We start from the raw sequence: 24,919 nt of genomic DNA on the forward strand, positions 1-24,919 counted from the left end.
CAAAATGAGAGCACCCCTAAACATTTTATTTTTAGAAAAAAGCACTGCTATCATCTATCTATCTATCTATCTATCTATCTATCTATCTATCTATCTATCTATAATAATAATAATAATTTATTATTTGTACCCCGCCCATCTGGCTGGGTTTCCCCAGCCACTCTGGGCGGCTTCCATAGAAACCAAAAATACACTAAAATATTACAGATTAAAAACTTCCCTGAACAGGGCTGCCTTAAGATGTCTTCTGAATGTCAGGTAGTTATTTATTGCTTTGACATCTGATGGGAGGGTGTTCCACAGGGCGGGCGCCACTATGGAGAAGGCCCTCTGCCTGGTTCCCTGTAGCTTTGCTTCTCGCAATGAGGGAACCGCCAGAAGGCCCTTGGCGCTGGACCTCAGCGTCCGGGCAGAATGATGGGGGTGGAGACGCTCCTTCAGGTATACTGGGCCGAGGCCGTTTAGGGCTTTAAAGGTCAGCACCAACACTTTGAATTGTGCTCGGAAACGTACTGGGAGCCAATGTAGGTCTTTCAAGACTGGTGTTATGTGGTCTCGGCAGCCGCTCACAGTCGCCAGTCTAGCTGCCGCATTCTGGATTAGTTGTAGTTTCCGGGTCACCTTCAAAGGTAGCCCCACGTAGAGCGCATTGCAGTAGTCCAAGCGGGAGATAACTAGAGCATGCACCACTCTGGCGAGACAGTCCACGGGCAGGTAGGGTCTCAGCATGCATACCAGGTGGAGTTGGTAGACAGCTGCCCTGGATACCTATCTATCACAATGTGAAATAAAGTCCAGAGTCAATTGGTAAAACAGATTCCATATTGACTGTGGCAAAACATCCCCTTCCAACCTTAGTTTGTCCCTGAGGCACAGGGGTGCAAGCCCACAGGAGCAAAAAAACCCGGGTACAACATAGTCACAACTTTGATGACGTTCATCGTGGAGGTAGATGGGGCATTGTGGCAAATATCCAGCTATTGGGCAGCGCCACTGCTGGCTGATGTCTCCTCCCTCCAGCCCACTGGCTGGGGTTCAAACTGGACTTGCAGGACCTCTGGGAGTGACCCCCCTGCCATTGGTGTGGGATGTTCCAGTTGGCTGTCCACCCACGATCTGAGTGTGTGACAGACAGTCTCCCTCTATCCCCACCCCAAGCAGGAACATCCATGGGGGGGGGCAGCCCTCTGGATGGTGGCCCATTAAAAGAAAAATGCTATGCGGAGTAATTACCCAGATGCATAGTTTTGCCCTGTTTTATCTTTTGTTTCGGGACGCGGGTGGCACTGTGGGTTAAACTGCAGAGCCTAGGACTTGCCGATCAGAAGGTCAGCGGTTCGAATCCCCGCGACGGGGTGAGCTCCTGTTGCTCGGTCCCTGCTCCTGCCAACCTAGCAGCTCAAAAGCACGTCAAAGTGCAAGTAGATAAATAGGTACCACTCCGGCGGGAAGGTAAACAGTGTTTCCGTGCGCTGCTCTGGTTCGCCAGAAGCGGCTTAGTCATGCTGGCCACATGACCCGGAAGCTGTACACCGGCTCCCTCGGCCAATAAAGCGAGATGAGCGCCGCAACCCCAGAGTCGGCCATGACTGGACCTAATGGTCAGGGGTCCCTTTACCTTTACCTATCTTTTGTTTCAGGGTTACCTGGGAGTGGCAGGTCCACCAGGCATTCCTGGGAGCTGGGGAACCAAAGGCAATAAGGTATGTTCCAGAGAATCCAGCAGGTTAATTTTACAGTGGCACCTTGGTTCTCAAAGGCAGAAAACCCGGAAGTAAGTGTTTTCAAACGTTGAACATCCGATGCGGCTGTCAGTGTTTCCGGGGTACCTGCACCAATCAGAAGCTGCGCCTTGGTTTTTTTTGAAGATTTTGGAAGTCAAGCAGACTTCCAGAATGGATTAAGTTTGGTGCTTTTGTTTTAGCTATTTATTATGCGTTTTTGTTTTTGAGGCTTTTTCAGTGCATTTGTTTTTGTGGTTGTGTGGAATCCAGTTCAGCTACTGATTGATTGATTGATTGATTGATTGATTGTGTGACTATGCAAATGGATAAAAGGCCCCCATCCAAACAATGACTATCATCAGTGCAGGTAATAATAATAATAATAATTTCCCGTATTTTTCATCATCTATAATACTGTCTTATTTATTTTATAGTACAGTGCATTGTTTATTGCTTTCATTTTATGGATCAATGGTCTCGTTAGATAGTAAAATTCATGTTAAATTGCTGTTTTAGGGGTTGTTTTTAAAAGTCTGGAACGGATTAATCCGTTTTGCATTACTTTCTATGGGAAAACGTGCCTTGGTTTTGGAACGCTTTGGTTTTGGAACGGACTTCCAGACTGGATTAAGTTTGAGAACCAAGGTACCACTGTACTTAGCTAAAAAAAAAAGCTGTCCAAATGTGAAGGTTATATTACCAGGTTAGAATTTAGACAACCAGGGGATGGATGCGGCGAGCTTTTATTATAGCCATACAATTTCTCCTCAGGAGCATCCATACTTTTAGTTATAAAATTTGTTTGCAAATTCCTCTTAAATATATTCACATGTGGGCTCCTGTGCCTGTTTCAGTTCACACATTATCTTTTAATTCCTCAGTTTGCCCCAGTTCCCTGAGCAGTGTAAAACTCCCAGGTCACTGGAGGCTTGTGGCATTTTTGTGATATATGGTTTTATTTACACGCAGTGCTTTTTTCCTTTAAAAATGTTTAGGGGTACTCTTATTTTCCTTCTCATATTGAAATACAGCCCCTCAGTAAGACCAAACTTAAATTCACAAAATGTTGAGGGGTATGCAGGTGGTGCTGTGGGTTAAACCACAGAGCCTAGGACTTGCTGATCAGAAGGTCAGCGGTTCAAATCCCCGCAATGGGGTGAGCTCCCGTTGCTTAGTCCCTGCTCCAGCCAACCTAGCAATTTGAAAGCACGTCAAAGTGCAAGTAGATAAATAGGTACCGCATGGCCACATGACCCAGAAGCTGTACGCCGGCTCTCTCGGCCAATAAAGCGAGATGAGTGCCACAACCCCAGAGTCGGCCATGACTGGACCTAATGGTCAGGGGTCCCTTTACCTATACCTTTTATGCGTACCCCCAGAAAAAAGCACTGTTTACACGTATATAGAGGCCGGGCATAAGTGGATATGCAACTCCAAAAAATGTCTCAAATTCACCGATTAGATGTCTAGGGGAATACAACCAGTTCTCCAAAAGCTGTTAAATCTAAAACTCAGCCTCTTCTCTTTGACTTTGCATGGTTCCAAAACCTGTGAGCCTATTCTCTTTCATGCAGAGACACTACTTGATAACCAGTGTGGTGTAGTGGTTAAGAGCGGTAGTCACGTAATCTGGGTAACCGGGTTCGCGTCTCCGCTCCTCCACATGCAGCTGCTGGGTGACCTTGGGCCAGTCACACTTCTGTGAAGTCTCTCAGCCTCACTCACCTCACAGAGTGTTTGTTGTGGGGGAGGAAGGGAAAGGAGATTGTTAGCCGCTTTGAGACTCCTGAAGGGGAGTGAAAGGCGGGATATCAAATCCAAACTCTTCTTCTTCTTCTTCTTCACTTCCAGTCAGGTCATACTGACTCTCATCTCCTAAAAGTGCCCTCAGTAATTTAGTTTTTGTGGTAATAGATTGTCCCTCGCTTACATAACAAAGGAGATACTTAACAGGTTAGGGCTATTTAGCCAGCAAAGGAGGTATTTTGGGAACAGCTTTGGGATTATTGCGGTGGAGGTTATCTCCAGACACCGGTTTTACAAATTTAAATTCATGATTCTGAGAGAAGGGATTCTGAGAGGACATGTATCGCATTCAAAATCCTATAACAATATCAATTTTGTGTTCATTTAACAGGGAGAGCCTGGCGGCCCCGGCATAAAAGGAGAGAAAGGTCCCCCGGGACGCCGGGGAATAAGGGTTTGCTTGTTATTATTTTGTTTACATTCCTGTAATTTTTATCCTGTATTTATTTATCTTGTGAACCTTCTTCAGATCTTTGGATCAACAGCAGTATAAAAATTTAATTAATTAATTGATCATTAGTCTTCAACCTATTTTTTTTTATTAAAAAAAACCCCAAACCCCCCCCCCCCCCGTGCAGATAAATTTATCAGAAGAAGTATTAATTGAGCTCATCTTACTATACGAATAAATGGAAAGTATTTGTGGAAAGTAGTCCTCTCTGTTTGTTTAGATTTGTCAAAATCTTCTTCCGCTTCTGCGATTATTAATACAAAATGGAAGCAAAGAAGACCTTTGTTGCCTCCGAAAGGGTAGATGGAAACGAAAATGAAACACTGATGTAATGTAACTTTGCTTTAGGGCAATGTTGGTGCAGTTGGATATGGTAAACAAGGACATAAAGGAATAAAGGTAAGAGTGAAAAGAAATCTTTAATGAAAATCTGAGCTCTTTTTATAAATATCCTTACAGATCATTATCTGTGGAAATAAAACATGGATTATTTTAGAGGCGTGGGCACTAGATTATCTCCTTACGTGTTGCCTTCCAGTATCAAACTTGGTGGTTTGACACCTATCAGTTTGCCAGCAAACACATACATACACAAAAATAAAGTAATGCAGGGTTAGGAAACCCGTGATCCTACAGATTTTGCCGGATTCCTATTCTCATCAGCTCCACTAAACCGATGAGTCAGGGAGTTGTAATCTACCAACAACTGGTGGTCGCCATGTTCCCTACTCACAGCATCGTGGTTTCTGTTATATGTAGGTGATTTTTCCACATGTACAGAAATCTATCAGTCTGTAAATTAAAAGAAAAGGGAGATTAAAATCCCAAAGATGTTCAGGCAAGAATCTGTAGGCCATACACACACACACACACACACACACACACACACACACACACACACACACACATATATATACATACACACATTTTCTAAATTACATTTCAAAATATTCATTTAATCAACCTTAAATAAATGATTTCCCTTCTTATCTTTCTGTGGTAATACATCCCTGCATATTTTACATTAACTAAACCATTCAGTAATTCAATGTTACATCCATCGAATCTTATTTACACTGTTGAATTAATGCTACCAGCGCTTTTGAATGAAGACAATTTTCACCCATATACTCAGTAAACATTTTCCAGTCTTCTTTAAATGTGCATTCTTCTTGTTCTCTTATTCTAGATGTTAAATCTGCAAGCTGCCCTCCGTCATATCTCTCTCTCTCTCTCTCTCTCTCTCTCACACACACACACACACACACACAGACACACACAGACACACACCCTAACTACCTTAAAAAAATCCCAGTAACACTAGTCATAGCTTCTGCTGAGAAAGTATAAAGTATAAGCTGTGTGGGACATTTTCACTCCTCCCAGTTTTCTGTTTTTCAGCCAAACTTTGTGGGTTTTGGAGGGCACTAAATTTGCTGAGTTATCATTGGACAGCTTGGGGTTTTAAAAACGTTTTGTTTTTGCTTTTGCCTGCAAAGGGAGTCATCCAAGTGAGTATGAGTCAACACAGTAGTCTTGTGATTTTGGGTGACGGTCAGCCTGAATCGACTGCCTTTGTTCCCATGATCTGTGCCAGCCATCCTCAAACTCAGCCCTCCAGATGTTTTGAGACAACAATTCCCACCATCCCTGACCACTGGTCCTGCTAGCTAGGGATCATGGGAGTTGTAGGCCAAAAACATCTGGAGGGCCGAGTTTGAGGAAGCCTGGTGTGTGCCTACTGACTCACAACAACAACAACAACAAAGTGCCATTATTTATGTAAACGTGATGGGGAATAGACCCTGAATCTCTCTGCAGAGAATAAGTGAGCTGGCTGCAAGAGTTTGCAGCTAGATCAAAGCAGCTATTGAGAAAAGTCGTACCAGATGAATCCCATTAGAAATCTAGACTGTGTGGAGGAAATAGGAAGATAAAATGCACTTTTCATCTTGCAGTAGTTGCTGCTATATCTTTATGGGGATTGCTGTCCTTAAAATAACACATAAACATGATCAAACACTGTTTCCATCCTTTGTGTGTTACAGGGGCAAAAAGGCTTTCCTGGAGCTATGGGTCAGAAGGTACTGTTCTTTCGAAAAACTAAGACAAGCGTATTTTTTAATATAAAAAAGGCCACATCTCTACTGTGTCCCACTGTTTCCTCTGTGATTTAATGATTTGGCAAATGAATATGCAAAAGCATGGAAATAAAATGGGACAGCAGAAGAAGCATGATTGGCTGAAAACTATGAAAGGATAATTGGCTCAAATATCATTAAGAAAGTCCTGCTTGGTGGATGATTTGTTGTTGTTGTTTAGTCGTTTAGTCATGTCCAACTCTTCGTGACCCCATGGACCACAGCACGCCAGGCACTCCTCTCTTCCACTGCCTCCCGCAGTTTGGTCAAACTCATGCTGGTAGCTTCAAGAACACTGTCCAACCATCTCGTCCTCTGTCGTCCCCTTCTCCTTGTGCCCTCCATCTTTCCCAACATCAGGGTCTTTTCCAGGGAGTCTTCTCTTCTCATGAGGTGGCCAAAGTATTGGAGCCTCAGCTTCCAGTGAGCACTCAGGACTGATTTCCTTCAGAATGGATAAGTTTGATCTTCTTGCAATCCATGGGACTCTCAAGAGTCTCCTCCAGCACCATAATTCAAAAGAATCAATTCTTCGGCGATCAGCCTTCTTTATGGTCCAGCTCTCACTTCCATACATCACTACTGGGAAAACCATGGCTTTAACTATATGGACCTTGCAATTGGAAGAGCCAATCAGAAGCCGCTTGTCTGCCGCATCGGGCATTCAGCTTCCAAAAAACGTTCGAGAACCGGAACACTTACTTCTGGGTTTTCAATTTTTGGGAGCTGAAACGTTTGGCAACGGAGATGATCGAGAACCAAGGTTTGACTGTACTCGATATCTTGGTCATTTGGGGTGCCTTGGTACAAAAGGCAGGCTATATAAATATTGTAATTAATAAACAGAGGATTTCAGTAGTCATTTCCCCTCAAATTGATTGTGTTTTATGTATTTCCATTAGGGTGAGGACGGCAGCCTTGGCATTGCAGGAGAACCTGGGCCAAAAGGAACCGCTGGGAGAACGGTAAGCCAATCCTTTATGCTCTCTTAATATCAAAATGTGCTTGAAACACACACACACACACACACACACACACACACACACATGCTGCTTACTCCCATTGCTTACACAATTGCAGTCCTGACATAGAGAGGTATCTGGATTTAAGCTTGTCATATCATGAGGCCGTGTGCAATGTCTTGGACTGAATCTTGGTATCAGTAGCATAGCTGTCAACTTTTTCCTTTTTTTAGGGAAATTCCCTTATTCTGAATAGGATTCCTCACAAGAAAAGGGAAAAGTTGACAGCTATTATCAGTAGGCAAAGGCTTAGCTCCCCATTAATCCATGAAGTTCACTCACAACATGAACCTACCCCAAAGGGTTGCTGTGAAGATAAAACTGAAAAAGACTAAGCACCCACTGAGACCGTCTTGGAAGGAGGGCAGGATATATTGTGATTAGTAATAATAACACCCGAAAGAGTATTATTGGAGTGATTGTGCTTTTGGCGTTCCTCAAGACACAACTGTGTCTTTTCTACTGTAGGCTTCATCTGGTGACAATCAGACATAAGTTTCAACAGGCCCATTTTTCATTTTTAGAATCCAAAAAGGTTTGTTGCCAAAGCTGAAGTGAAACACTGATTCAATATATCACCTCTGCTTTCAGTTAAGGTTACTCCCAGTACTCTGTGTTCATATATGAGTACGGTCTGGAGGAATGTTCTCCAGATAAAAGCTTTCCTATTACTCAGATTGCAACTAGCACTGTCTGTTGTTTTAGGCTGAAATCCTGAGAGTAAGCTTACCTGAGAGTAAGCTCCATTATATTCAACAGAACGTTGCCCTTTGTAGCTATGGTTAGTATTGTGCTGTTTGGTGCCAGCTTCTGAAGAAACACACCATACCCTCCAACATTTATCTGATGAAAATAGGGACGTCCAATTCCATAATGATAATTTTACTATTTATACCCCACACATCTTGCTGGGTTGCCCCAGCCACTCTGGGGAGCTTCCAACAGATATAAAAAACACAACAAAACATTAAACATTCAAAACCTTACCTTCAGACGACTTGGGGGTCAGATAACTCCATACCCTCCAACATTTCTCCAATGAAAATAGGGACATCCTAAGGAAAAGTAGGACATTTTGGGATCAAATCAGAAACCGAGACAGCTTCTTTAAATCAGGAACGTCCCTGGACAGTAGGGACACTTGGAGAGTCTGACGTACCATAATTTGTGGAACAGGTGACTTAGAAGGGTTACCCACATCTTACTCTGGTGCAAACAGTAAGATACTGGTCCCTCAAAGATGTACCGTAATGTACTGTGAAGGCAGAAGAACTGCACACACCCACTCTCAAAAGTAGGGACGTGGGTGGCACTGTGGGTTAAACCACAGAGCCTAGGACTTGCCAATCAGAAGGTCGGTGGTTCGAATCCCCACGACGGGGTGAGCTCTCGTTGCTCGGTCCCTGCTCCTGCCCACCTATTAGTTCGAAAGCACGTCAAAGTGCAAGTAGATAAATAGGTACCGCTCCAGCGGGAAGGTAAACGGCGTTTCCGTGCACTACTCTGGTTCGCCAGAAGTGGCTTAGTCATGCTGGCCACATGACCCGGAAGTTGTCTGTGGACAAACGTTGGCTCCCTCGGCCCATGGGGCAAGATGAGCGCACAACCCCAGAGCTGGTCACAACTGGACCTAATGGTCAGGGGTCCCTTTACCTTTAGCTTTACACTCAAAAGTAAAACTGAGTCTAACAGAAAATGGCAGATTCTGACAAAAATGTCTAATACCAGCTTCCAGCCACCTGGAAGTCTATCACTGCTGCCCCCATCCTGTCCCTGAAATTTTCACTCCTCTCACTCACCTGAAAATTGCCCCAATGCTCCCTGCTTTTGCTGCCTGTGAATGGGATGGCAAGGGGGAAGGATTACAGATCTTTATACTAGCTTACTACTGCTAATGATAACTGTGTCATTTGGAGATATATCTGTTTCCGTTTCCCCTGCTTTTAAAAAGGAGAACTTTAGATTATCATGACCACCACTGATTTATTCGTTGCCTCCTAAACAGCCATCTCCAGGTGATTTACATGAAAGATATTTAAAATGTTTAAAACCACAAAAACAATTAAAAACATATTTAAAACATAGCTGTCAACGTTTCCCTTTTTTAAAGGGAAATCCCCTTATTCCGAATAGGATTCCTCGCAAGAAAAGGGAAAAGTTGACAGCTATGATTTAAAATAAGAATATATCCACGCAAAATAGACACTTGTGGTAAATACCCATTCATCCAGCTGGGAAAAACTTGTAGAAATAAGGAGTCATGGATTTTTCAGAAATTGCAGATAGCAGTTTGCCTGTCGTAACTCGACAGGAATGCTATTTCAGACACAATTCTCTTAAACTGAAGTATTTTTGCATGTTTTGGTCATGCTGTGACCATAATTAATGAGATAAGGGCTGTAAAAGAGTTTTCAACTTTAGGAGTGCTATATAAATTATTGGTAACGGCGATAAGTGTACAGCTAACACATTCCATCTGTGTTTCTGTAAAAACACTATTAAGGAAAGCTTGCTGGTTGGCGCTAGATCAATTTTCATAAAAACCTAGGCTAAGATCCAAAGGACCAATTTAGTCATGTTACACACATACACATACTGTGTCAAAACTACTTTCCCTCTCCTTGGTTTAAAAATGTGCTGACAAAATGGGGGCGGCTAGGCTACAGTGGAAAGAGAGACCGTTTCCCCCCTATCCCTGTTTGCTTCCATTTGTAAACCACTTTTTGAGGAAACAAATCTCCAACAAATTAGCTAACCAACGGGTGGCGCTGTGGGTAAAAGCCTCAGCGCCTAGGACTTGCCGATCGAAAGGTCGGCGGTTCGAATCCCCGCGGCGGGGTGCGCTCCCGTCGCTCGGTCCCAGCGCCTGCCAACCTAGCAGTTCGAAAGCATCCCCGGGTGCAAGTAGATAAATAGGGACTGCTTACTAGCGGGAAGGTAAACGGCGTTCCGTGTGCTGCGCTGGCTCGCCAGATGCAGCTTCGTCACGCTGGCCACGTGACCCGGAAGTGTCCTCGGACAGCGCTGGCCCCCGGCCTCTAGAGTGAGATGAGCGCACAACCCTAGAGTCTGTCAAGACTCGCACGTACGGGCAGGGGTACCTTTACCTTTTAAGCGCCTCAAAACAAAATAATATAGAAATTGAAAGTATTCCCTATACTCAAAATACCACTAAACAGCCAGCCCAAAGAGAACAACTCAGCCTAGGAAAGCAGACCACAGAACCATTTCGGCAGCTCAGTGTGTGATCAGCTACTGAATGCCACCGTAAAGAGATAGATCTTTAAGGCCCATTTGCAACTTCCACAATTGTGGGGCCACCACTGTAAAGGCCCACTGCCGTGTGATTAATTCAAGAAGGAGGCGGCGGCAGAGGCAGTCCGGGGGGAGGGGGAAATGATAACAGAGATGAAATCCTCCTTCTGGAAGCAAGAAACAGCAAGTTGAGTCTTCTGATTCTTTGTCCCTATGAATTTAGTTCTACCATAATGATGTTGACCTTAAGGAGTCATAATTAAGACACTTCCCCAAATGTTCCTGCAGTTCCTGGAACTTTTCATAAGGAGTAACTCCAGTTCACAGATTGTCTTTCCTGTATTTTACTGTTAGGCTCATTTACCTTTTCTGTAATGCCCACGTTGCTAATTGCATTTTTAAGGAGTGTCTCTCCCCATCATTGTTTTTAGGGTCCTGAAGGTGCTACTGGCCTCAAGGGCACATTGGGAGATCGTGGTCCTCCTGGACGTAGGGTATGTGAATATGCCATCTTTGCTTTGGGCAACCTGCTATGCATGTAGAGCTCAGTCACTGTAGGCCAAGTGTGATACAGTGGTACCTCAGGTTACATACGCTTCAGGTTACAGACTCCGCTAGCCCAGAAATAGTGCTTCAGGTTAAGAACTTTGCTTTAGGATGAGAACAGAATTCGTGCTCCGGTGGCGCGGCAGCAGCAGGTGGCCCCATTAGCTAAAGTGGTCTTCAGGTTAAGAACAGTTTCAGGTTAAGTACGGACCTCCGGAACGAATTAAATACTTAACCTGAGGTACCACTGTATATAATTTACACCTCCATCTATATCGCCATAGCTAATTCATTTTTTCCACTTGTGTGGACTGAATTAGGCTGGAATAGGGTGTGTCATTTTAAGGCAGTGGTTCTCAAACGTTGGTGTGGCAAGTGTGATCGGAAGATTCAAGGACAATCAAAGAAAGATTTAAACATTTCAGTGTAGTATAGTCGAGTATCATTTTTTTTTAAATTTGCAGAATATAGATAGATATCAAATGAAAGCAAGAACACTGAGTTATACTGAATCCTAGGTGTGTTTTCCAATGTATTTCTTATCAATAAAAAAAAATATGGTGTCACCCCATATTTCTAAGTTATAAACCGAATCAACGGAACAAACAGCTTTGCTGAATGACTGTTGATGTTCTGCTGCAGTTGCCTTACTTAATGACTTTTCTTTCAACTTCATTATCAATTGTGACTGAGCACAGAAATCTATTTGTTCTACTACAATATGCTATTTTTCTTCTTTCAGGGTATTAAAGGAGCAAAGGGTGTGGCTTCTTTTTCCGTATGTATTCACCACATCATGGACCTTAAATATTCAGAAAGGTTCTATAATTCCTCCCCCCCCCCCTTGTAATCTGTGGATTACTCAACTTTTCTTCTCTTTCTCACTCTGTAGCCGTGCGAACTCATTGCTTATATTCGTGAGCACAGCTGTAAGTATTGATTCCTACTGCATTCAGTTACTCATGAAGGATAAATGATTGTCCTATTGTCATGGGCAGATAAAGGTAAAGGGACCCCTGACCATTAGGTCCAGTCATGGCCGACTCTGGGGTTGCGGTGCTCATCTCGCTTTATTGGCCGAGGGAGCCGGTGTACAGCTTCCGGGTCATGTGGCCAGCATGACTAAGCCGCTTCTGGCGAACGAGAGCAGCACACGGAAACGTCGTTTACCTTTCCGCCGGAGCGGTACCTATTGATCTACTTGCACTGGTGTGCTTTCGAACTGCTAGGTTGGCAGGAGCAGGGACCGAGCAACAGGAGCTCACCCCATCGCGGGGATTTGAATTGCTGACCTTCTGATCAGCAAGTCCTAGGCTCTGTAGTTTAACCCACAGCGCCACCCATGTTCATGGGCAGATAGAACACCCTTAATCATATAGCTTTGGTTGACTACTGACCTCCACAGGCTTAAGAAGTCGACGAGTTTTCAAATAGCTTTAGGAGACTCTTTGGCTGATCTGGCTATCTGTCTTGCCAAAACTTTAGTTAACTTCTGCGATAGGGAGTTATCTCTGGCTGTTGTCATGATAGCTCCTTGACGACCATTTCCATTGTTGTGTCATAGCTCAGATCCTGCAGTCCTATGCGACTGTGATATATCACTTTCCTAATTCAGCTTTTTTAACTTTTCATGGGAGCCAGAAATGTCTACACCAAGCAATAAACACATTTGGGAGCTGGCGAATTTGTCCTTTCTACAGGACCAGCTGCTGGGACCTTTTGCTTCATTGAATAATCCATTTATTCATTCTTGTTTAACTTCACCAGTCAAGCTTACTCACGGTGGTCACTTGCTATATCTGAAGTCACATCCACACTGTGATTTAAAGCACATACGCCACTTTAACAGCCATGGCTCCCCCCACCCCACCCCCAAGAGTACTAGGAATTCTATTTACCCATCAGAGAGCTCTAATTCCCAGCACCCTTAAATAACTACAGTGCCCACAATTCTTTGGGGGCACATCGTGTGCTTTAAATGCACAAATTGGATGTGACACGAATGCCCTCTACATTCGGTGTTACACCCCATTGCTACGCCATTCCATTCAAAAGGATTTCTGTAAAATAATAGTTGAAGCATTCTATGATAACTAGAAGAGATTCTTGAACATTTGCTACATAATTTGCTAGTATACCTGAAGGAGCGTCTCCACCTCCATCGTTCTGCCCGGGACACTTAGGTCCAGCGCTGAAGGCCTTCTGGCAATTCCCTCACTGCGAGATGTGAGGTTACAGGGAACCAGGCGGAGGGCCTTCTTGGTAGTGGCACCTGCCCTGTGGAGCGCCCTCCCATCAGATGTCAAGGAAATAAGCAACTATCTGACTTTTAGAGGACATCTGAAGGCAACCCTGTTTAGGGAAGTTTTTAATGTTTGGTGTATTATTGGGTTTTTAATATTCATTTGGGGGCCGCCCAGAGTGGCAGGGAAAACCCAGCCAGATGGGCGGGATATAAATAATAATATGTTGTTGTTGTTCTTGTTGTTAATGATACTATATTATTTTCTCTCTCTTTCTTTTAGCTTGTTACCAAGGTAGGCACTTAACATTATACTGCAGCTGTTAAGTGGATTGATGTGGTACATTTGTGAATTTCTCTTTTTGTCTGAAGTAAATTGTTGTGCACTGTATTTGTTATGGTTTTGTAAACATTCTTTTGTATAATTATGCATTGTATGATATCTGACGCAATGGATTTTAAAAACTTTTTTTTAAAAAAAACCCCACCCTAATGATAATTGTAATGGTTCTAGGGGTTGCTCGTGCGTAAGCCGGTGCTTATCTCCCCGGCTGGGTGCAAACACCTGGCTGGGTTGCCTAAGTGAACCTTTTCTGTCCGGACAGCCACTCACCCGTGGCTGACTCAATCACTGGCAGAATCCGTCAGTGGGCGTTTCTTAAACTTCTTCCAGCAAAGAAGCTCTTTGACGCCTAGTCTCCTCCTACTCTCTCTGTGCGAAAGCCTTCTGCGCAAGGAGGGCGTGGGCAGCGGAGGATCCCTACTCTCCCCGCTGGTCCCAGGCAAGGAGTCATGGGACCGCCTCGCCGCTTCCCCCCTCTGCCCCCCTTCTCCACTGGTGCTACGCTGATTCTCTTCCCCAGAAGATGGGCTGCTTCTCCCGATCCCTGGACGCTCTCTGGAATCCCTCTGGCTCTTGCTCTCTCCCTCCGGCACTGATGGCAGTTCCCTGACAATAATATTAGCATCAACATTTACTTCTAAATAACCAACTATGCTCTTTTTTATTATTAAATTTTAAATCATTAAATTTAGAATATTCATTTAAGCAACCTTAAAATATCAATGACTTCCCTTCTCTTTCCATGGTTCATTTTGCATATCATAAATCCCTGCATATTCCATTATTATTTCCATCAAAACTTATTTACACTATTGAATTTATCTTACGTTGCCAACGTTTTCAAGTATACACAGTTTCCCCCATATATTCAATAAACATTTCCCAATCTTCTTTCAATGAATGCTTCAACAACCAGCTATGCTCATGCATCTGATAAGGTGCTTGAGTGATTAATCTCGCTGTCTGGCCCAAGAGATTGCACGATATGTCCTCATTGTAGTATGTGGCCCCTGGGGAAAAAATGTGGCCCTTGGCTGCAAAACATCTCCCACCCCTGCTATAGCAACTGCCCAATCTAGGAATCCTTTTTGCACATATCAGTTTACCGTGTGGAATGGCGTGGGGACAAGTCTGTGTGGTTTGTCTTCACAGCGCCATCTAACATTACTGCTCACGGTTGATAAACTTCTGCCTTTTTAGAGGTGTTGATGAACTTGCAACACAGAGACTATCTTGCTGCTCCATCGTGTGGAGCAGTTTCAAGCATTTTTCCTGTCAGGCTGCCCTCACGCTGACTTGGAAGTACTTCATGCCTCGGAAAGCTAAGAGAATTCTCCACCCCTGTTTATTTATTTATTTTGAAAAGATTTGTAGATTACTTTCTAAACTACAGAAATAAAATTAAGCATTTCCATTTTGTAAAGAAGAACTGAACGCAGAGCTAGACTGGTGACTGGGGGCAGCCGCTGAGACCACATAACACCGGTCTTGAAAGACCTACATTGGCTCCCAGTACGTTTCCGAACACAATTCAAAGTGTTGGTGGTGACCTTTAAAGCCCTAAACTGCCTCAGCCCAGTATACCTGAAGGAGCGTCTCCACCCCCATCATTCAGCCCGGACACTGAGGTCCAGCACTGAAGGCCTTCTGGCAGTTCCCTCACTGCGAGAAGCCAAGTTACAGGGAACCAGGCAGAGGGCCTTCTTGGTAGTGGCGCCCGCCCTGTGGAATGCCCTCCCATCAGATGTCAAGGAGATAAACAACTACCTGACATTTAGAAGACATCTGAAGGCAGCCCTGTTCAGGGAAGTTTTTAATGTGTAACATTTTAATGTATTTTTAATCTTTGTTGGAAGCCGCCCAGAGTGGCTGGGGAAACCCAGCCAGATGGGCGGGGTACAAATAGCAAATTATTATTCTATATTATTATTTTGTCTCCTGATCTTTGGAAATCTGATGTCTAACTCGATAAAGCCATCTGCTCTTTTGTCCTAGGGACGCCAGAATGCCCGGTATATCCCACGGAATTAATGTTTGCCTTGGATGTCTCTCAAGACACCACGCCTCAGATGTTTGCCCGAATGAGGGAGATCGTCATAGCGATTGTGAAGGACCTCAGAATCAGGGAAAGCAACTGTCCTGTGGGAGCCAGGGTGGGCGTCGTGTCCTACAGCTCTAGCACCCGCTATCTGATCCGCTTCTCAGATTTCCGCAGCAAGGACCGTTTGCTTCAAGAACTCAAGGCACTTTCTTATCAGAGAGCAGGGAGCAGACGGGACATGGGTGCATCGATGAGGTTTGTGGCCAGGAATGCCTTCAAGAGAACTCTCCAAGGTGCTAACTTGAGAAAAGTTGCTGTCTTTTTCAGCCACGGTCAGACTGCCGATCCAAATTCCTTCAACACAGCTGTCCTTGAATACAGTGCCTTAGAGATCCTTCCGGTGGTCATTGCATTTAATAACATCACCCAGCTCCATCGTTCCTTTGCGGTGAGGAGAACTATGGTCTTTTACTTCTTTCGCATTTAGCGATTATGTTTTGCTCTCTATTTATGGTAGCCAGGGCCAGATTTAGGCTTGATGAGGCCCTAAGCTACTGAAGGTAATGGGGCCCTTTATATGTCAAAAACAAATTGTCACTGTTATTTGTGTTGAATACAAGCTATATGGTAGCTTATGGACCTAATAGGTATCTAAAGCCATTTGCACATGTTGCCGTGCAACCAGTCCATGCAGAATGTAGGCACCCTATATATAGAAATGAGCAAAGCAGTGACATTTTAGGGACCAGGCTAGCAGGTGGGGCTCATTACTTACATCATAGGGGCCTACACAACACAAAACACTGTTGCTGTATGAAGCTTCTTATGCGTAAGGCATAAAGAACTACACAACTTTTAGAAGACACCCAAAGGCTGCCCTACATCAGGAAGTTTTTAATGTTTGGTGTTTTATTATGTTTTTATATGTGTTAGAAGCCGGCCCGAGCAACTGAGGCAACCCAGCCAGATGGGTGGGGAATAAATCTTGTTATTGTTATTGTTATCCCACCCTATACCTGCAGGTCTCAGGGCAGTTCACAAGATATTATTATTATTATTATTATTATTATTATTATTATTACTACTACTACTACTACTACCTGAAGTTTTTTCTCCTCCTTTTCATTTTTTCTTTCTAGATGGATGATTCCGGACAGTTTCAAGCCCTTCACATTCCAAGCAAAGGAGATTACACATTGTTTTTACAGGGACTCCAGCTGTGCACACTTTGTTACGGTACGAAGCATAATCTTCTTGCAATTATAATTTTCAAGAAACATGTTTATTTGATCATGATGAGCCATAAGACTGACAGAGCTTGGCAGAAATCTCTGGTGTTTTAGGAGAAAAGCTCTGTGAGAAGGAGGGATGATGAGCAAACCGCCTGACTACTACGCCCTTCTTACGGTAATGCAAATTGACACGCGATGAAAGTTAAGGCATCCGATGGAAGTTAAACTTACCAGAAATGTAGTATTGATTAAAGGTTTTAAAAAAGAGCAATCAAGCGGTTATTGTAAGGATATTTCCAGGGGGTGGGGCTGATTTTAAAACAGTTGATGAGTGAGCCAGAGGAGCAACTAAGAAAAACGCATCTAAACTTTTATTTAGATTCACTGATTTTAGGTTGATTTTTTCGCTATTATATGATTAAACAGTAGAATTATAGAACTGTAGTACTGGAGCGACCGTGAGAATAATCTAGCCCAGCCCCCTACAATGCAGGAATCTTTTTGCCAATATGGGGTTCAAACCCACAACTCTGAAACCCTGAGATTAAGATTCTCATGCTCTACTGACTGAGCTGTTGTTTAAAATTAATGATATACGTACATAGAGATAGAAAAGATGTCTCTTCTTCCAAAAATGATCTTTATTTAAAAGGAACAAAATGAATTAAATTCAAGTATTTTCATATAATAGTAACAGATATTCAAGCAATTTTCTTCAACATTTCCTTCTCATGAAATCATTGGCTAACTTGTCCCAATTTACATCTTGCAATGCAGAACTTTCTATTGCTAAATTGCTGAGCTTGTTATATGCTATTGGGATATAGTAGAGATGTAAATTTTGTACTCGTTTAAGGGTGTTGAACGAGCTTTCACCAGTTGCATTTGACATGGGTAATATTAAAATAAGGAAAGAATTGTCTCGATATTTGGAAATGTGACTCTCAAATAATGAGCATAGGAGTGCATGGGAGACTTTAGATAATCAAAGTTCCCAGTGTTGATAGAATGCAGGAATGGTCACAATGGTCATTTTTATGAGTATTCTGTACCATTTTTATGGGATGTTACGCTTTCTGCGAATTTTGTACGTCAACCAACCCTGACGTTTTATAATTTATATGAATATTTATCTAAATTTATATAGATATCTCAACAACTCTGAGTCCAGCCAAGCACTAGAAAGGAACGTAACTCAATCTCCTCAGCACTTCCCCAATGGAGGCTGTGAGCCAATTCAATCCTGAGGAGAATTCTTTTGTTTTTTTGGAGCGTTCCATTAGTTTCCAGGAGGCAACCTACCCCATTGTGTGTGGGAATGTTCAGGGAGGCAGCAGAGGATATATTGTTTATTAATATCCTTCCTAACTTGAGCTAGCAAGTTCTGTTACTTAGCAGAGTTTCACATTCCCCTTTTAAACACACAGCAGGTAGCTGGCTGCAGGCTTGTGTAAGCCTCTCACTATTAGGTTCCTGGTAAGTTCCCTTATATCCCTCTTAAAAGAATAAACACGTGCCAATATTTTTTTTAAGTTCATGAAAGAAGTTTACTCACATCATCAGTTCACAGTTGGATCCCTGAAACTTAGTTACGAAGTATATGCATGTGGTTCTACCCCATATGAAAGAATGATCCCAGTGTCCTCTGTTGGCTGAAAAACCAACAGAGCATCTCAAGCTAAAAAGCTGGTCCAACGTAGAAGGGAGAGAGAGAGAGAGAGAGAGAGAGAGAGAGAGAGAGAGAGAACTGCGTGCCTTGTCCTTTTGTTACCTGAACAGGTAAGGTCACACCCACCTCTAGTCACATGCAAAGAAAGTACCGTATTTTTTGCTCTATAGGACGCACCCGACCATTGGACGCACCTTGTTTTAGAGGGGGAGACGAAGAAAAAAAAATCTCCCCCTCTCTGCGCAGCGCCCCTTCACTGAAGCGGCAGGAGAAACGGAGCCCCTTCCATTTCTCCTCCTGCTTGGCTGAAGGGGCGCTGCGCCTTAGCTAAAGGGGCACCTACCCGTCCGTGAAGGCAACCTGAAGCCTTCGGAGCACAGCGGGAGCTCCCACCGCGCTCTGGAGGCTTCAGGCCGCTATCCTTGAAGCCTGGAGAGCGAGAGGGGACAGTGCGCACCGACCCCTCTCGCTCTCCAGGCTTCAGGGAAAGCAATGCGAAGTCTCCACAGCGTGGCGGCAGCGCTCCTACTGCACTTCGGAGGCTTCGCATTGCTATCGCTGAAGCCAAGGAACCTGCATTCACTCCATAAGACGCACACACATTTCACCTTAATTTTTGGAGGGGAAAATGTGCGTCTTATAGAGCAAAAAATACGGTATGTCCCAGCCAGGAGGAAACAGAAAGTTTTCGACTGGCTGGACCAAACATTCCCTCGCATGTCCACTCTAGGAAAACAAGGAATGTTGTACTTGGCTGCTGCTTATGTATCACATCCCACATTGTGCAGTTTGTAAACCGATGTCTGAAACATGTGTTCGTTTCCAGATAAATGCAAACCAAATGCTGCCTGCAAACGTACCAGAAGATCTCTCCCGCCCTGGGGGTACGTGGACACGGCTTTCATTCTGGATACCTCACAGGCAATGAATCCCAGAGAATTTGAGAAACTGAAAGGATTCTTAAGCAACGCACTCGACGCCTTTGAGGTCTCCTCTGAGCCCGCAACTTCTTCTGTGGGCGACAGGGTGGCTGTGGTGAGCCACGCTCTGCCAGCTTTCAAGCCCCAGACACAGCAACCGCCGGCAAAAAAAGAGTTCGACTTGGTGACTTACGGCAAGACGCAGTCAATGAAAAGACATATCTGGGAATCTCTTCGGCAGCTTGGAGGAAAAGCTGCCCTTGGCCATGCCATCCAGTGGACAATCAACAACGTTTTCTCAGCATCTCCCAACCCGAGGAAACACAAGGCTCTCATCATTGTATCCGCTGGGGGGACGAGTCGTTGGGATAAGGAAGTGTTGAAGAAAGCATCTCTGAGAGCCAAGTGCCAAGGCTACGCCCTGTTGGTACTCTCCTTAGGACCTAAGTACAATGGCACAGAACTTGAGGAGCTGGCAAGTCGACCCATGGAGCAGCATTTGATTCAGCTTGGCAGGATTCACAAGCCTGAACTGGAATACGCGCTTAGGTTCCTGAAACCCTTTCTATACCTCCTTCGGAGTAAGTTGTCGATACGTGATTTTGAAAGAGCTTGCGGCTTTCCATCTCTCTGCTGTTTTTAAATTTGTTCTGTTTCTGTAGCACAGTTACGGAGATCTTCTGGGCTCTCCATACCCCTCTGTGCCAGATTAGACATTATCATGGCCTCCTGGGTGTCTCTTTGCTGGTCTGGCCCTCTACTGTTCTGATTGGCCAGCAGACTTGGAAAAGAGTCGAGAGAACAGTTTTCTCTGCTTACAGCATCCTTATTTATTTATTTATTTATACATACATACATACATACATACATACATACATACCCCATCCATCTGGCTGGGTTTCCCCAGCCACTCTGGGCTGCTCCCAACAGAAAATTAAAAACACGATAAAACATCAAACATTAAAAACTTCCCTAAACAGGGCTGCCTTCAGATGTCTTCTCAAAGTCAGATAGTTGATTATTTCCTTGATATCTGAAGGGAAGGTATTCCACAGGGCAGGCGCCACCACCGAGAAGGCCCTCTGCCTCGTTCCCTGTAACCTCACTTCTCACAGTGAGGGAACCACCAGAAGGCCCTTGGAGCTGGACCTCAGTGTCCGGGTAGAACGATGGGGGTGGAGACGCTCCTTCACAACTGTTCAGTCTCTCTTCTCTCTTCTCTTTTCTCTCTTCTCTCTTCTCTCTTCTCTCTTCTGGTGGAATGTGATTCTGCTTCCTTCTCCACCCACAAGAAACCCATTCATTCCTAGCTACCCCATGATCAGGAGAAGATCTAGGACACTAGAACCAGACATTCCACTGATGAAAATAGAGACCCTCCTGTGCAAGACAGAGTGATACTGGGGTGAAGTTTGGCATACCAGCAGCAAGGCCGGGTGGGTAATGGTGGACCGACAGAATCCACACTCAGTTATGCTGCAAGCAGTAAATGGGAACTGAAACTACAGGTGGATGGTTTCTGATGATAAAAGTATCGAGGCAGAGCATGCACTACGTGGCAAGTGAAATAAGCACAGTGTAGCATCCAACCCAGTGGTTCTCAACCTGTGGGTCCCCAGATGTTGTTGGACTACAACTCCCATCATCCCTAAGCTCTGGCCTTGCTAGCTAGGGGTGATGGGAGTTGTAGTTCAACAACATCTGGGGACCCAAGGTTGAGAAAGGCTGATCTAACCCATTTTGAGGACACTGAGCCCATTTTATAGCAATAAATTATTAGCCCCCGTCTGTGAATCCATGGCATGGAAATCTTAAGCAGAAATCACAACTGAGTGGTAAATTTTATTGTTTATTATTTATTGCATTTATTCATCGTTTCGTATATTTTAAAAGTACTGAAATGTAAAATACAAAATATCTACAATCGGTTAAAAACCAGATAACAAAAAGAAAACAAAATGCAAAAATATTCCTAAAGCATCCATCCAAGAATTCTTAAAAAAAAAAAGGATAGATGCTACCACCAGTCCCTTTAGGCATATGCAACAGCTTATGCAACAGATAAAAATCCCCAGGGCCTCTCTCTTTGAAAGATAAGCATGAAACCACCTCCATTGTCAGTAAACTACAAGTAGTTCCACTCCACCCCACTCAGGAAATCACTTCCCAGCAACCATTTACAAAATGGGTCCTTTCCTACCTCCCCTAAAGTGTTTCATATCTTCCGCGCATTCCTTCTTCACAATAACCAGAGATATGCATGATGTCAGCCTTTGGGGAAGCGGCTCCCCCCTCCTTTAGCCGTGGATAAGCAGAACAAAGCAAAAATAGTCTCTTACCATTTAAAGAGATTTTAATGATCACAGCGAAAGAATAGAGAGCCCATTCTCAGAGTAAAGGTGCTCCCAGTTAAGGTTTACACCCACTCCCCCACCCGAGTCACCCCTTGCCACTTCCTCGTCTTGCAACTTGGTCTCGCAACCACTGTGCCTTCTGTGCAGCTACCTTATCTAATCTCTGTGACCTCGGACTGATCGGCTGGACACTTTGTAGCGAACCGGAGTCTGTTAACTCTCTCTTTCTCCTGGTTCTTCTTCTCCTAACTGTTCACCACCCAGTTCTCCCCAACTTTTGTCTTCTGAACTATGTCTCTCTGCAAACCACTGTTCCAAATCTATACTGTCCCACAGCTCCTGGGAAGAGTCAGGATCCTGACTGGTAGCAGGGAGAGGGGGAGGCTCCCACCATTCCTAGTCTGTGCAGCCCTCCTCAGCACGGTCCTTGACACATGATCTTGAAGAATAATTGCATGTGTGAGCTAAAAGAATTAGAGGGAGGGACTGGAAACTGTATTTTGGTGTAGGGCCAGGGCCAGATGCAATCATTAGGACTTTCAGTATAAGAAGAAGAAGAAGAGTTTGGATTTGATATCCCACTTTATCACTACCCGAAGGAATCTCAAAGCAGCTAACAACCTCCTTTCCCTTCCTCCCCCACAACAAACACTCTGTGAGGTGAGTGTGGCTGAGAGACTTCAGAGAAGTGTGACTAGCCCAAGGTCACCCAGCAGCTGCATGTGGAGGAGCGGGGAAGCGAACCCGGTTCCCCAGATTACGAGTCTACCGCTCTTAACCACTACACCACACTGGTGATAGGAGGGGAAATATGAAAGTACACCCTAATCATGGCAAAATCTATTTCCAAACTTTGAAAAGGTTCATCCCTGTGTCTTTTTGTCACAACAGGTGGAATCAACAGCTATCCGCCAGCTGAACTCCGAACAAAATGTAACAAGGTCACCTCTCAAAAATCAAGATACACTTCAAGGAGTCTCAGTCTCATGTAAGTCCAGCCACTTATTTGTAAAGATTATTATAAATTAGAAAAGTGCCCTTCATCATCAACAAATATGTATGCATTGCATTCCCTGCAGAATCCTTCCCCATGGTCACCTAGTATCGGGAATGGAGGGTAGGTTTTTGCCCTTGCGTCAAGATTTTCCCCAAGTACAGGGCTGCAGGTTTCTCTACAGGAGTTAAGGGGACTATTCACTTATAGGAGAGGAAATGAAAGGGTGCACTTAAGCACGCTCTTAGGGAGGGGGCCAGAGTTGTTAATCCATTTAACGGGAGGAGGAAGAATCCAATCATTCAGATCTGAACTGTTAATAGCTAATGGTTGTGACATTATGCTTGGGACGCAGGTGGTGCTGTGGTCTAAACCACTGAGCCTCTTGGGCTTGCCGATCGGAAGGTCGGCGGTTCGAATCCCCGGACGGGGTGAGCTCCTGTTGCTCTGTCCCAGCTCCTGCCCACCTAGCAGTTTGAAAGCATGCCAGTGCGAGTAGATAAATAGGTACCGCTGTGTCGGGAAGGTAAATGGCGTTTATGTGCGCTCTGGTTTCCATCATGGTGTCCCGTTGCGCCATATGCAGTTTAGTCATGCTGGCCACATGACCTGGAAAGCAGGCTTGGACGGGATCCAAAAACATCATCCAAACCAAAGGCTATCCTACATTTTCCTGTTCATTTTCCCGCAATGTCTGCTTTCGATATTTTTCAGATGACTGAAAGAGGACAACCTGGCATTGAAGAGAAAACTGTCTTCTCACCATTAGTCAGCTGCAATCAACGGTGATGAATTTGGGTTTTTTGTTGTTAAATGGCTGAGTTTTCTGGAAACCAGATGTGGTGTATGAAATTCGTGGAATGGATCCTCTTTCTCGTCTTCATATTTTTTCATATGTGGTCTTTCGTTTCCAAAGATTTAGCAAGGCCATATCTTCTGGCGGACAGAATGCCTTGAAAGTTCCACTCAACGCAGTTTTGCACACATGTTAAATGTTTTATCATTCCATGAAAAGTATAAATAACCTCCGTTTTTCCAAACACTTCAATATTTGCACTGATTCATGCCATTTTGTGCCTCTTGTGTTTTAGCCTAATACCCAAACCCATCTTCTCCTTCGATTCCTTACTTTTATTTACCCATTCTTCATCTCCAGCCAGCCATTTCTCCTCCAACCTGACCCTTTCGAACCTTTATTCACCGTGTATTTTCTTATTTCTCTTATTCCACACCTTGCCTGTCTCTGGTTGTCTCTTGCTCCCCCATTGCTTCATTCCTCCCACCCACCAGCAAAGTATCTCTTTTCCTGTACTTGCCCTCCTGATGGCAATGAATGGAATGAAATCATTAAACTCAAATTTGTTGCTGGCTTGGACTTCTCTGTAGCGTCTCTTTATTCACGTAGCTGTTTCATTCTCGCTCTGGTTTGTTGCTGGCTTTCAGAGTCCAGACATCACTCTGGGCACTGCTGATTTTTACCCACCCAGGCAAAGGGATGAGTGAAGCAACAACAAACAGGTAGAAAGTGCCAGCACACTGATCATTCACACTGTGGTTCAAATAATAATAATAATAATAATAATAATAATAATAATAATAATAATAATAATAATTTTTATTTATACCCCGCCCTCCCCAGCCAAGGCCGGGCTCAGGGCGGCTAACAAGCAATACTGAAAACAAGTTGAATGAATACAACTTAAAAACAAGATTAAAATACAACAATTAAAATATTGAAACATTAAAATATTAAAATTCAGCCTCATCACAGGAGGAGAAAGGAAAAAAGAAAGAGGGGGAGGGAATCAAATTGACTCCAAGCCAAAGGCCAGGCGGAACAACTCTGTCTTACAGGCCATGCAGAAAGAAATCAGATCCTGCAGGGCCCTGGTCTCATGAGGCAGAGTGTTCCACCAGGCTGGAGCCAGTGTTGAAAAGGCCCTGGCTCTGGTTGAAGCTAATCTAACTTCCTTAGGGCCCGGGACCACTAGGGTGTTGCTATTTATGGACCTTGAGGCTCTCCGTGGGGCATACCGGGAGAGGCGGTCCTGTAGGTACTAGGGTCCTAGGCCATGAAGGGCTTTAAAGGTCAAAACCAGCACCTTAAATCTGACCCTGTACTCTACCGGGAGCCAGTGCAGCTGGAAAAGCACTGGGTGAATATGCTCCCATGGCAGAG

General features: G+C 44.2%; 1 protein-coding gene across 1 annotated transcript in view; it reads left to right on the top strand.

Moving 5' to 3' along the window:
* Positions 1–24,115, top strand: part of LOC310690352 (collagen alpha-6(VI) chain-like) — a 59,742-nt gene extending 35,627 nt beyond the window's left edge. Inside the window, exons 23-36 of the mRNA XM_083469111.1 lie at positions 1,641–1,703; positions 3,862–3,924; positions 4,330–4,380; positions 6,030–6,065; positions 7,025–7,087; positions 10,831–10,893; positions 11,688–11,791; positions 13,471–13,482; positions 14,731–14,873; positions 15,505–16,019; positions 16,711–16,807; positions 19,299–19,973; positions 22,638–22,734; positions 23,455–24,115. Of these exons, the coding sequence (XP_083325237.1) occupies positions 1,641–1,703; positions 3,862–3,924; positions 4,330–4,380; positions 6,030–6,065; positions 7,025–7,087; positions 10,831–10,893; positions 11,688–11,791; positions 13,471–13,482; positions 14,731–14,873; positions 15,505–16,019; positions 16,711–16,807; positions 19,299–19,973; positions 22,638–22,734; positions 23,455–23,458 (1,986 nt within the window). The 3' untranslated portion in view covers positions 23,459–24,115. The remainder of the gene's footprint in view (positions 1–1,640; positions 1,704–3,861; positions 3,925–4,329; positions 4,381–6,029; positions 6,066–7,024; positions 7,088–10,830; positions 10,894–11,687; positions 11,792–13,470; positions 13,483–14,730; positions 14,874–15,504; positions 16,020–16,710; positions 16,808–19,298; positions 19,974–22,637; positions 22,735–23,454) is intronic.
* Positions 24,116–24,919: the final 804 nt, after the last annotated feature.

The sequence above is a fragment of the Podarcis liolepis genome, assembly GCF_965112155.1.
Source record: "Podarcis liolepis genome assembly, chromosome: 12".
In the NCBI taxonomy this organism is placed as follows: Eukaryota; Metazoa; Chordata; class Lepidosauria; order Squamata; family Lacertidae; genus Podarcis; species Podarcis liolepis.